Here is a 14,467-nt window from a genome sequence, read left to right on the forward strand (position 1 = left end):
TGCATTAGTCGAAACAGGGCGGTCCACGTGAGGGTTGCAATCTTCCACCCCCTAAACTAAGCTAAAGCCACTTTAAAGGAGGCAGCAGCTCCGCCAGGATGAGACATGTCAGCGGCCAAAGATGCTTCACTGCTGGCAGCAGGTGCGCGCTCCCGGTGGGGGGGTGGTCACAGCACCTCTCGCCATCCTGGCCGCCGATTGGCTGAAGCAAGGCCGGGGGCTCTGAGTAAGAAGGCGAGCGAGTGGACGAGGCCTGTTTGGCGGGCTTTCTGCTGGCGGGGCGCGCCCCCGCGGTCAGTGTTCGTCCGCCGGGCGCTCGGTTAAGGGATGATGTGGAACAGCGCGGGTGAGTGAGTGAGTGAGGCCCATGGCTGCGCGCCACACCGGCTCGGCTTGGGTCTGTCTCCTCGCAATCGACCTGCCGTCTTTACCAACCTTAAAGTGGCGCGCTAACATTTTCCATGCTCTGTACTCCAGCATCTTGTGGAGCATGGACACAAAATGCTGGAGTAACTCAGCGGGTCAAGCAGCATCTCTGCAGATAAGGAATGGGACGTTTCGGGTCGAGACCCTTCTTCAGACTGATCCCCCCATTCATCTCGCCAGAGATGCTGCCTGTCCCGCTGAGTTATTCCAACATTTTGTGTCTATCTTCGGTGTAAGCAAGCATCTGCAGTTCCTTCCTACACATAGGTTCAGTTTAGTTTATGACTTAGTACTATCACAACGTTTAAGAAACATTTAGACGGGTACATGGGTAAGACATGTTTAGGGATATGGGCCAAAGACGGGTAGGTGGGACGTGTGGTTGGGTATGTTGGCCGGTGTGGACAAGTCGGGCCGAATGGCCTGTTTCCACGCTGTATGACTACACACAGGCATCTAGCGAACTGGGGATGCAGAGTGAAAAATGCATTATTTAGGAAGGAACTGCAGAACTGCCTCAGAAAAAAAAAGCAGCCAATGTGATTAAAGGCCCACACTAGCCTGGTCATGCTCACATTTCACTCCAGGAAGAAAGTATTGGAATCTAAAAACTGAGGCAGCAATCAGGCTACTGAGCATGACATGATGTGTACCTGAACTATGGATTGTATTTAGTTACACTAAACACTTTTGGGCTTTTTTTTTGCACGTTTGGAGTTTATTATCCATGTGCATTGCATTTACTGGCCTGTTATGTTGCTGCAAATAAGAATTTCATTGTTCTGTTCTTGGTACTTATTACAATTAACCATTCTGGAGTAAAGAAGGGATGCTGGCCTGGGTGGAAGAAAGACAAATCTCTTGATTACAGAAATGGTGGAGGGGATACTGGGGCTGATTACCTACCTGGACTCTGCAATTGCATGTATGAGAACAACATAGGTGTCACTCAAATAGTTCAACAGCATGCAGAAGAAGGTTGTCCTCTTAATTAGCATCTTGTACCTGCCACTGGGGCACAGTGTCTGCAGTGTATACCATCTATAAAATGCTCTGTGATTAAACTTCCAGGTTGCCTTGACAGCATCTCTAAAACTAGTAAAGTCTCCACCAAGGACAAGGATGTTGGAATGTCACCACCTCCCTCCCAGTTCCACATCATCCTTGCATGAAAATACATTATAATTTCTTTGTCGCTGGCTCCACTTCCTGGAACTCTTCCTGGAAGCATTATGGAGTGCCAGCTACTCTTCCAGGAAAATTAGAGATAGGGTTTATATACTGGCCTTTCCCAGAGATAGTATCATCTGGGGGGGATAACATTCTTCTTTGGAAAGAAAAATGAGATATTTAAGACGGATGGCTTTTATTTTACTTTTGTGGCTGATTTCTAAAACTGTTTTACTAGGTACTTTTGATGGTGGTTATGGAAATTCTGGAGATGGTGCTGGAGGAGGAGGAGGAGGAGGAGGATACATGCAATCGCCAGGAGGATTTGGTTCTCAGGCTGGAGGTAGCCAGAGTGACAGAAAAAATGTAAGTTCATCAAAACGTGCACTTTTTCAAAATATGGAAATTCTCGTTTAAATGGCAGTCATAGGTGCTGCATTAACTTTGGTTTACAACAGTAATTACTCAGCATAGGCAGTCAGTCGGCTTTAAAAAAAATCTTAAACCGCGCATGCACAGATTTAATTATTACATTTACATATTGTGCATCAAAAATGGTTCACGCTGGTGCTGGAAATTTAAGCAAAACAAATTGCTAGAGGAATTTGGTGGGTGAAGCAGCATCTGAGTAAGTAATGGACAGATCTCGGGTTGGGACCCTTGTTCAGACAGCCGAAGGATTCCTCCACACTTATTGCCCACCAAATTCATCATCTTTTACTTGGACAACTGTATGTGAATAGTAATCTTTTAATGTGATTACCTTTTCTAAAAAAAATGTTATAATGGATCTGATGAGCCAAGACCTTGTAGCATTAACTTTATTTTCACTCTAATAGAGATCCCGGACCCAGCAAATTGTTCCATGTACCGTGTCACAGCTGATGTCGGCTATACAAACAGAGGATATTTTCAGAATTGGAGAAGTGGAGTTATCGCAGGTGAATGAGAACTTTAACTCAATTAAATATACTCTGATTTGATATCCGTAGAGTACTATTCGAATGTCGTTCAGTTTGTGAGTATACATAATCTTTGCAGTAACAGTTGCTTTGTAATACAGGTCCACCACCGATTTTCCAGCACCCTTCGTTCCAGAGCCTTTCTAGATTATCTATTTTGCTGTAGCAACAGAGGTCACGGCCTGGGGAGGGGGGGGAATACTGCCTGCAAATTTGCGACGGAGGTCAGCTATGGGAACGGATTTGTCGGCTCCGGCCGATCAGGGGTTGCAGAGCCCCTGCCGCAGATGGCAAATTCGACCTGCCGATTGGCTGCGGAAGTCGGCTATGATAACCGATTTGCCCGTTTCGTCCAGGCCAGAATTCCAGAGGCCTGGCCGCAGGGGGTAAATTTGACTGCTGATTTGCATGGAAGTCCTGATGAGGTCGAAATTGACCGCCTCACCTGGCCACATTTTCGGAGGGACTTCTGGAATTTTGTCCAGATTGGGGGTGGGGGGTGGGGGGGGTGGGGGTGAGATTCGTTGGTGGACCTGCACCTGAAAATTATTTGAGATCATTATCTTATTTTATAAAAGTACATAATATTAAAAGAATAAAGATAAATCTCAATGTCCCAGAGTTTTGAAATAGTAAATACTAGAAATCATCTTCTAAAATTATATCGGTTCTGGAAGTGTTCCTGTGGATTTGAGAAGCAAATAAATGTCACCCCATAATTTAAGAGAAATGAAACAAATCTAGAAACATACAAAATCTCTCTCTATCATTTTTCCACACTGAACCCACTTACTCAGTTTGTCTACAATCCTTAAGCTTACATACACTCCCCTCCCTACTCGCAATCCAACCCAGTTTTGTATCTGCTGCAAAGTTACAAATGTGACATTTGGTCTTCTCGTCCAAATTATTTTCATAGATTATGAGCAGCAATGACCAAAACTTCAATTCCTATAGTATCCCACTGGTCACAGCCTGTGAAGCTGAGGAAGATTTTCTCATTTTTTAACCAGTTTTCAATCCATATCTGCATGTTACTCTCATCTTCACATGCTTTAAGTTTGTAACCAACTGCCTTTGTTGGACCTTATCAAAAGTTATCTGAAAATCAAATAAACCAAATCATCTGGTTCCCTGTTAACCTTTCTGCTAGTCACATCCTCAAAGAATTCTGTGGATTTGTCAAAATGATTTTTCTTTCCTAACTTCATGCTGTCTGCACAATCTTATTAGTCTTTTCAAGGTGCTCAGTTATTACATCTTTCATATTAGATTCCAGCATTTTCTCAGATTAGCAACCCATAGGTTTCTCACCTTTCTCTGAGATGATGCGGTGACATTTGATACTCCAATCCACTGGAACACTTCTAGAATCAATATGAAATGTGAAGTAAAAAACAAATATACTGGAAATACATTGCAGGTTCTCTCCACATCTGCTTTCTGACCTGAGGATTTGCAGATGTTTCTAATTTTATTTATATTCTATCTGCAATTTGTAGGTAACCGTGGTTGGTGTGATCAAAGACTCAGAAAAGGCCCCAACAAATATCCTGTACAAGTTGGATGATATGACAGCACCTCCTATGGATGTGAGACAGTGGGTGGATACTGATGTAAGTCATGCTTAATGTATCCAGTAAGCCTTTGCTATAACGCACCACAAGGGGTGGGGAGATGATATCTGTTATTAGCCACTCGGGGAGGGGAGATGATTGTCCGCTATAACCGAATAAGAGGGTTAATATGTAAAGTACTATTGGGGAAAAAAGTGAATAAACATACATTACACTGGTAGCAGTAAAGGACACAAAATACACAATAACTCGGACGCCAGTTTTGCCACGGTAGAGTTGCTACCTTACAATGCTAGAAACACGAGTTCGATCCAGACCTTGGCTCCATGTAGCAGCGTGGAATTCCTCTGGGTGCTGATTATCAAACTTTTGAGGAAGTAGATGCTTTGGTAGGCTTTCTTTGTGATTGCATCAATATGCTTCTCGTTTCAACTAGAAAATTTATTTTCTAGATCTATTTACGTAATTCAAGTTACGACATATGACAATAAGTATAATAAGTAAACTTATTCTAACATATACCCATGCACATTTTCATTTGTGGAACCTAAAGTGAAGAAAACCCATTTGGCGGTCTTTCAAGGTATAATGTAACAAAAGTATGATGTTGAGCTTAGATTTTGAACGTAGCATTTTTCAAAGGGATGGATTTTAAAGTGCATCTCAGAGGAGCAAAAACACGAGTGCTGAATAATTAAATGGATGAAGATATGACTAGGCGAAAATTAGAGGAGCACAGACCCGAGGGTTGTATGGTGGAGGTTGCATAGTAAGTAGGGTAAGACATTGGCAAGCTTTTAGAATCTGTGTTTACAAATTTGAAGTGTGGACCAGATGCTAAGCAGGTTAAGGTGTACATTTTTGAATGAAGTTCAAATTAATGGTTTATAAAAGTCTGGAAAGTGCCTTGCCATCGTCCAGAGATAACAAGGAAAGGAGTGAAAATTTCAGCAGCAGGCGAGCTGAGATGCAGCTGAGACAGAAGTGTGCACTGTTGGAAAAACAGCAAATGTGGAGTTCAGGTGAGTTAGAATATCCATGTTGTAAACAGTCTGGGCCATTATTGGGAGTTAAAAATCAGAAACCCCCAGGTAAAGGTAATATGAAACAAAGTTAATGCCCAACAGATTAGGCAGTATTCTTGGAAAGTTAATGTTTTAGATCAGAAGATTTTTATCAAAACTGGGAAGGAACAAAAAAATGTTGTTTTAAATTGAAGCAAAGGTGATGGAAGGGATTGATCAAACAAATGGAATATCTGATAGGCTGAGGTCAGGTTTGCCAGTGAGATGGGTTAATGGGACATTTAGAAGATGATATCGCGGACAAAGAAGTGTAAAGTGATGATAAACGCAAAATGCTGGAGTAACTCAGCGAGAGAAGGAATGGGTGACATTTCGGGTCGAGACACTTCTTCACTCAAGATGGGGCTCGACCCGAAACATCACCCATTCCTTCCCTCCAGAGATGCTGCCTGTCCCGCTGAGTTACTTCAGCATTTTGTGTGTATCTTCGGTTTAAACCAGCATCTGCAGTTCCTTCCTACACAAGAAGTGTAACATCCAAGAAGGAACAGCAACCTTTGAAGTCAAGAGATGCGCAGAATTATAAGAAAAGAGAAGAAAACGGAAAGAGAGGCAGCAACAACCAAAGCCCAATCTGCCATCTGGAATTAGCTGTGCTGAATGTCGAAGAACTTTCAAAGCCAGGATTGGACTCATAAGCCACCTGAGAGTCCATAAAAACAACAGAACGTAGACTATCATCCTCAACCTCAAGGGATAGTCACGACGATGAAAGGGTTGCTAATAAGAGTTGAATTGACTTGAGTTTTTGGAGGGACCCATGGTTCAGGTTTGCAATAGTGGCCATTGATGTGATGTTGGGGTGTCCGTGGCATGGGAAATGTTGAGTAGTGGTGAGGCAGATATCAGTGCGCATGTGAACCTATGTTTTTGAATGACTTTCCTGACAAGAAAGGAAAAGACTAAGAACAGATCTCTGTAGTTTCCAGAGATAATGATGCAGCAGCAAAGATCAAATGTTGGGAAGTTTTGAACATTTGTAATACACAGGATAAGCCATGATGAGAATATTGTTCCAGTTATTGTCAACATACTTTGGAGAGATTGTGAATAATCTAGAAAGTATGCAAGAAAGATTTATTAGAATTGTTCCAGGGATGAAGAATTTTGGATACAATGATGAATTGGAATACCTTGTCGTTGTTGGTGAAAAACAAGTAGTTGAAGAATTTGATGTGGTGTACAAGATCATAATGTTTAGTACATAGAAGCTTTTCTCTTTGATAGTTCACGAGTCAATGATACATTTGAAGTGATATGTGGATGTAAGGGGAACTTTTAAACATGAGTATTTGTAATCTGCGTGTGGTGGAAACGGTCACTTTTAAAAAGGGAATTGAATGGGTAGATGAGGGGAAGTCATTTGTGAGGCCTTGGGCAGAATATGATATGCGATCTCTACTGCGAACCAATATGGACTTGGGCTGATTGACATGATGGTTATTATTCTTGGTAAAGATGTCATTGATAGATGATTCTCAAGTTACATTTTGAAATATTTGAGTGAAACTGGCAAACGGCAACCCACCCATCATAGCCATTTGAAGAATGGTTTTCCAGATCCTAATCGTTTTTTTTGGCGGTACACTATTTCTGCTTCACTTTGTTTTTCACTGATGTTTGTTTTAATGCAGGAAGCTGGAAGTGAGAATATTGTGGTTCCTCCAGGCACCTATGTAAAAGTAGCTGGCCATCTCCGATCATTCCAGGTGATACAGGTCATTTTTTTGTCCTATTGATGTATCAAACTAGGTCAATTTTTGTAACTTGTTTGTTATTATTATTGATTAATGTTTAAAATGCCCAGCTATAAAAGCTATTGTAAGTTCAAAATCTGCATAGCAGTGGTTAACATTTATAAGGTGAAAAACAGGACATTTTATTTGCAGAATTATATTTAGCTTGAATGTGATCAGGTGTTTTGCCTATTTCTGAATAGAGGACGCATTTCATATTCAATTGAGAAGAGAACTAAACTGTCTGATGGAGACAGGATTTGAATAATGTTAATTCTGACTGTCAGTCCCTTTTCTGCGGTCTACAAACAAATTCCTCTATATTCATTCTGGAAGGTTACTGTCATTCGATAAAATCTTTGAGGTATCCATGCTGCTATGGGAGGCAAGGAGGGGGAGGGGTTGCTGGAGCTCTGATAGAAATTCATACATCTTCTCTACACAAGACGTTTGATAACTGGTGGAGGACAGCAGATGTACTTTTATTTTATTCAAGATGGGAAGTAGGGATAAACAGAGACTGACATGGTAGCATAATGATTGGGTAAAAAATTGAGGGACTTGATTAATCTGCACTTAGAAAAGTAGGAAATAATCAAGGATGGTCAGCATGCCTCTAAGAGGAGACCCTGTCTGACCAATAGGATTGGATATACCCAGAGATTATAGAATTGATAAGGAAGGACAGTGAGGTTAATGTAGTCTGCATGAACTTCAGCGAGACTTTTGCCTGTGTCCCATTTGACTGACTGCTGCTAAAGGTATCAGCAAAGGAATCTAGGGTAATTAGACATTGGGACTAGGAACATTTCATCTTCCAGAGATGCCTCTAACCAGAGTGTGCAGATTTGAGACAAATCGTGATTTAAGCAATTATTTTTCACGTCAGGGGTGGTTGATATTTTGAACAAAGTACCTGTGTGGATCGTGAGGCAGGTACTGTTGTAGCATTTAAGTATTTGGATGAACTCTTGAAATGGCAGAGAAGGCTGAGTAAATGGCCAATGGGATTGATATAGGTAAATTGTTCAAGGTCCTTTTTCTTGAGTTAGATAGAGCTCTAGGGTCTGGTGGAATCGAGGGATATGGGGAGAAGGCAGGCATGGGTTATTGATTGGGGTCGATCAGCCATGATCACAATGAATGGCGGTTCTGGCTCAAAGGGCTGAATGGCCTCCTCCACCTATTTTCTATGTTTCTATGTACTCTCACTAAATTCAAGGTCAGTTTATTGTCACAAGTACCAATTAAGGTACAGTGAAATTCGAATTACCATACAGCCATATTAAAAAAAAGCACCAAGACACACAACTACATAAAAGTTAACATAAACATCCACCAGAGCGGATTCCACATTATTCAATGTGATGGAAGGCCATCTTCTTCCTCTTTTTTTCTCCCGCGGTCAGGGCAGTCGAACCATCCGCAGTCGGGGTGGTCGAAGCTCCTGCGTCGGGACGGTCTAAGCTCCTGCAGCTTGGAGTTCCCAAAGTCGGTTTCTGACCAGAAACCGCGAGGCACCCACGGTGGAGCTCCAAAGCGATCCCGATGATGGGATGTCCGCGGTGGAGCTTTCGTCAGTCTCCAGCAAAGACTGCCAACTCCTCGATGTTAGACCATAGTGCGGACGGAGATAAAAATCGCATCTCTGTCGAGGTAAGAGATTAGAAAAAGTTTCCCCAACTCCCCCACCTAAAACAAGCTAAAGACCACTAAAAACATACATCTAACACATACAAACATTACGACAAAAGAAGGAAGGGACAGACAGACTAATAGCGAGGGGGCAGGAGTTGGAGGGCAGGGGGGATCACAGAGATGGCACATAGCGAGGCAATTTTTGCTGGCGCCACCCGGTGGTATATAAATTTAATCGACCTATTTGTAAAAAAGAGCAAGTTTATTGTAATTTAGTTTTGTACTATGATATTTGGTATTTTCTAAATATTTTAAGATGCTATATGAACAGATTTCTGATCATTGCAATTATACTTTGTAGAACAATAAGAGCTTGGTAGCTTTTAAGATAATGCCTTTGGAAGATATGAATGAATTAACATCACACATGCTAGAAGTGGTGCAGGCACACTTGTTGCTAAACAAACCACAGGTGAGTACTAAAATATTTGAGAAACTCTGGGCCTTCTGCCATTAGATACCTAATGTTTACTTCTGCAACAAAGTGAGAAATCTTATTGCACTTCATAATTGTCAGCTATTGATTTGTATTTGGCCCTAACATTGGTTTTGTTAAAGTTTCTAACTGGAAAAGAAAAGTGTAAATGCGTAGGTGGGGGAGGGGGGGGGGGGGCATGAATGCATGAATGTAATTGACAATCCCACTTATTCCTGATTGACAAATTCCAAAGTTATCAGTGGTATGAATATCAGGTAATTTGACATTGCAGGATCATTGTATGAGCTAAGGAGCATTGCTCCTAATTTGTTTTAGTGCGCAATAACAATTGTGTACATCCAGGATGGGTTTGATCAATTTCCAAAGCAAATTAGAATGTAATTTTTCTTATCAAGGGTGTGTCATAGGAATGTTTGTGTATGCAGAACCTATCTTTACTACTCAACACCTTTTATATAAAGAGTGGAGATATTGAATAGGGTGGGTGATTACGAATAAGGGAAAGAAAAATGGTCAATCATTTGCCATGGATGCCTTGTGAAAGAATACCCAGCACTGTTGGAATTAATTGAATTTGAAGTTCATTGAAAATGTAAATCATATATTTATTCAAACCTCATAGACCAATGAAGCTTAGCTTGGATGTCTTTTTTTACAGTCTTTACCTGGGGGATCTGCTCCAGCTTTGCGCACTTCAATGCAAAATGAAGGGGGTGCAGTTGGAATATATGCTGGTGCTAATGATGCTCTGATGAATGGTCTAACAAATCAACAAAGCCAGGTAAAATAAATTAAGCATGAAACTTGTGTAATAACATGTCATCTAGTTGTCATCTTAAATGCACATTGTTCAAACAAAATCTATAGCCAGAAATTGTATCTGTTGGAGTTGACTTTTGTTTGTGTGCATAATATGACACTCGTGCCTGGGATTAGATTACTCTACTGTCATTTCCAGGTGAATTAAAGCCCATCAACAAATCTGTTTGGGCACTTTGATTCTTTATTCGACTAGGTGTATCCAATGTTTTACCTTTGTGGAACACTTTTTAATTATTTTTAATGGGCATGCTAGTGACATAGGATGATGTGACAGGGCAGCTTTAGAATTTAATGCAAGATGCTTGCACTACTTCACAGCAGCATACTGTACATAACAAGACTCTAAAGGTCAAGGTCATGTTGACGACCTACGGTTTTTCTCAGCAACTTCAGCAGATCTCTGCAATGTCTTTTAATTTGCCACTCAACACTTTGTCAGGGAGGTTATCTGGGAACTGAATGTAACAAATGAATAATTAGAGACCATCTGGACTAATCCCATCTGCACCTGGTCAATAACCCTGCAGGTCATAGTTTTTCAACTGCAGGTTCACATCTGTTTAGTGATCAGGGTTTTGCCTTTACTGCACTTTCAAGCAGTGAGTTTCGAACTACCACCGCCTTTGGGTGGAAAAATAATTCCTAATTTTCCCACTAATCCTTTTACTAAATACACTTATCTGTTCCCTGTGTCTTAGATGCCCTGTCTAAAAGTAAGAAAGAACAACATTTGTTAACCATAAAAGTCAAATTGTTAACATTTCATTTTAATATTGTCATGCACATAGGTGGCAGCACAGGTCCATAAGGCAATTTAAACAAAAAGTATCAACCAATCTCAGATTTAATTGACATTAAATTTAAAAGCAAGTAGGTCATTCAAAATGTGTAGGAAGGAACCACGGATGCTGGTTTACACTGAAGATAGACAGAAAATGCTGAAGTAACTCAGCAGGACAGGCAGCATCCCTGGATAAAAGGAAGGGTGACGTTTCAGGTCTGAAGAAGGGTCTCGATCTGAAACGTCACCCATTCTGTGCCGCTGAGTTACTCCAGCATTTTGTGTCTATCTTTGAAGTTATTCAAAATATATTTTGATCCTTGGCATGATTATATTTGGAATATTATGCATAGTTCTGTCCTTGTTCTGAAAAGGATGGAGCAATATCAACACCCTAGGTACAGCTGGAAGTGTAATGTTATTGGTCATGTTATTTTGTGTCTGATGTGCATTTGCTGATGATATTCTGAATAAACATTGTTAAGGCTGCCATTTGTGTGATTAGTGTGAGGGGTAATTACTGTTGCCCCAAAAGGAATACCGAAAAGAAGTTTAAAAATAAAAAATCTCACTCCCTTGCCTTATCAAAGATCTTAACAATAAACACCGCAGGCTGGCGGTCAGTTATTGACAGCCCTTGAGCCTCACATCCGCCATGTCATTAAAACCTCCTTCTTTCATCTCCGCAACATCGCCAAACTCAGGCCCTCTCTCACACCTCCCGCTGCTGAAAGACTCATCCAAGCCTTCATCTCCTCCCGACTGGACTATTGCAACTCACTTCTCCTTAGCATCAGCTCCACCTACATCAACCAACTCCAACTGGTCCAGAATGCAGCCGCCCGACTCATCACCCACACCAAATCCTGGCATCACATCACTCCAGTCCTCAAACAACTTCACTAGCTTCCCATCTCCCACCGGATCACCTACAAAATCCTGATCCTCACCTACAAAGCCCTCCACCATCTGGCCCCCCCATATCTCACTGACCTCCTCTCCCCCTACCAACCCTCACGGTCCCTCAGATCCACATCAGCCGCTCTCCTCTCCATCCACAAGTCCAACCTCCGCAGTTTTGGGGACATAGCCTTCTCCAGGGCAGCTCCCAGGCTCTGGAACTCCCTCCCCCAACTGATCCGCAATTCCGTGTCCCTCACCATCTTCCAGTCCCGCCTCAAGACCCATCTCTTCACCTCTGCCTATCCTTAGCCCCACGTCCCCCTCCCTTTTCATCTGTGCATTAATTGCCTCATTGTGTTTTGTATTGAATTCTGTCTTTACTTTGTGTACTAGTCATGTCTCTACTATTTATTTCATTCCCCTTACATGTTTTTCCTCTACCTGCTAAATTTTTGTAAGGTGTCCTTGAGACTTGGAAGGCGCCCATAAATAAAATTTATTATTATTATTATTATTGACAATAGTGCAATTGCAAATTAATACTTTAATTTTACCTAATTGTTAACAATTTTTTATTTTTTTTAATAGATACTGGAATCAATGCCTTATGTTCCCATCAGTAAAACTTGTAATTGAAACTGAACTGCATGTTTTGTAATGCCAACATTATAATCTTCATTTAGGTATTGAATTTAATTCGAAATTGTCGGGAACAAGAAGGCATGAGCATTGACTACATGAAGAGAACGCTTAAGAATATGAACATTGTTGCTATCAAGTGAGTGTCCTTTTTATTTTGGTTAAATACCCGTGATAAACCTGTTAAACAAAGTCTAGTGTTACAATTTTGTTTTATATAGGCAAGCTGTGGAATTTCTGAGCAACGAAGGACACATTTATTCTACAGTGGATGAGGATCACTTCAGATCAACAGATGCTGAATAAATGTGAATCAAGGCTGTTTTTCGTAGAGGAACTGTTCCAAAACGTGCTGAGTTCATCTCTTGGATACTTCATGAAGTGTGGGTAAACTTAAATAGAATTTGAAGGAGGATACTGCTATGCAGTTTGCTTAGGTTCTGTTTTATAATGTTAATGCAGCAACTTGACTGAAGTGTTCTTGAACTTTCCAAATATCTCTTCTGTAATATTGCAGCGTGGTATCTGATTTGTAACTCTATTGCTGTAATAGACCGCTGCTACTACTTAGATCTAAAATGAAGATATAAATTGTCTTAACACCAAGTCTCGTAAGCATTTTTTGTTAGTTGTATAAAGTTAATAATAAATTACATCAATGTATTTAGTTACTTATTGCAATCTGGACAAATTCCATGGTCACTGTTATATGATACATAACAAGATCTGTAAATGCCACAAATCATGAGCATATGTTAAAATTACCATGGTGTGAATAGTGTGTTTCTCTTTCTCTTGGTCATCTTAGTGGAAAAGGAGTGCTAAATGTTGTTAAATGCTACAAAGTTATGTGGTCTATGAGTTGGCCGGAAAAGTGTAGAGGAAGGTAGGTTTGTAGTTTGAAAGGCAAATTTTATAGCAGATCTTCAATGAATATGGACTGAAATTAAATTGAAGTAAGTAAAGACCAACATAAATCTGTCAGTCTCATTGAAATTTAGCTCTTTTGTTTAGCCCATTATTCCTCTAGGTTTTTTCTTTATCTTTCCTTCTTAACTGTATAAAGCTATTTAGAATTATGAATAAAGATTAAACAATATTTTCAGTGAAGTGATTGGAATTCATGTGATTTAAAAAAAAAAACGTTATCAATAGTGTTATAACATGCAATAAACCATTTTATATCACATTAATTCTTCTAAATTGCATTTTATTCCACTAGTATTTTTTTGAATTGTGCATAATTGAATAAATTAATGAAAAACAGCTTTTTAAGGTGAAAAGGGCAACTGTCAACAATGGATGAAATACTTGGTGATTGCACAGATCAAAAGTTGGAGGAACATGATTTAAAAGGACAAATTAAATTTCAGTCACGAGTAAACAAATTTGGGACAGTTATAAGCAGTACTTTGCAGGTGGAAGTAGATTGTCCCAAGAAGATGGTTGACATCAAAACGCTGTTTCAAATATGGTAGCAGTGTTACATAACTTTATTATCAAGTGATACACAATGCATTTCATGAGGACCTTTAATAATTTTCCAAAAGGTTTGGGACTAATTTTAGCATATGTGCTCTTAATTGAAGCTTTACTTCACCCAGTCAATTCCTGAAAAGCCAGAGTTGAAGTCTACTAAAGTAGAAGTGATTTAGCTGCTCAGCTCATTGTAGGCAATTATTGGAAATGGAAGAAATTGCTACTAAGTTCCTTTATTTCAACTATATTGTCAGACACTTCTTGTCTATTGAGGCGTGACTACTTCAGTTTTGCTCTGCCCAACCTTCATCTATCTTTCATTCACTTAAGTCTATCCAAAACTCATGCCCAACTTTCACATGATCCTAGTTACTTATTGCAGACAGGTGCATGACTTGCATTAGTCCAACAAAATGATCCAATAAATATCCAATCATCTTTATTTTGGTTTGCATAGCTTCATCCTTCCATCTTTTATAACCACCAGTCTTGGAACTATTGGAAAACCATAGCATAGTAGATTGACATAACAGATCAATAGCATATGTGACCTAGCAGGCTTTCCACTCTACACTGAACCACTTGGACAATAAGAATATTTACATTGGGCTGTTCTTCATGGACTTACAGCTTGCTACAGCTTTGTAAGCATACAACAAATAAAAGTACAACCCCACTGTCCACTTTACACTTACCATTAAACTCGGATACTGGATCTTTGCTTGCCTCCATGCAGTTGGATCCTTGACT

General features: G+C 40.3%; 1 protein-coding gene across 1 annotated transcript; it reads left to right on the forward strand.

Annotated features, from left to right (window-relative positions):
* Window positions 1-244: 244 nt before the first annotated feature.
* Window positions 245-13,431, forward strand: rpa2 (replication protein A2). The gene is made up of 9 exons (XM_033044934.1): window positions 245-346; window positions 1,835-1,962; window positions 2,436-2,537; window positions 4,061-4,174; window positions 6,855-6,929; window positions 8,956-9,066; window positions 9,752-9,874; window positions 12,283-12,377; window positions 12,460-13,431. The coding sequence occupies exons 1-9, from the start codon at window positions 328-330 to the stop codon at window positions 12,542-12,544; spliced, it is 852 nt and encodes a 283-aa protein (XP_032900825.1). The 5' UTR covers window positions 245-327; the 3' UTR covers window positions 12,545-13,431.
* The last annotated feature ends 1,036 nt before the right edge of the window (window positions 13,432-14,467 follow it).

The sequence above is a fragment of the Amblyraja radiata genome, chromosome 27 (assembly GCF_010909765.2).
Source record: "Amblyraja radiata isolate CabotCenter1 chromosome 27, sAmbRad1.1.pri, whole genome shotgun sequence".
Lineage (NCBI taxonomy): Eukaryota > Metazoa > Chordata > Chondrichthyes > Rajiformes > Rajidae > Amblyraja > Amblyraja radiata.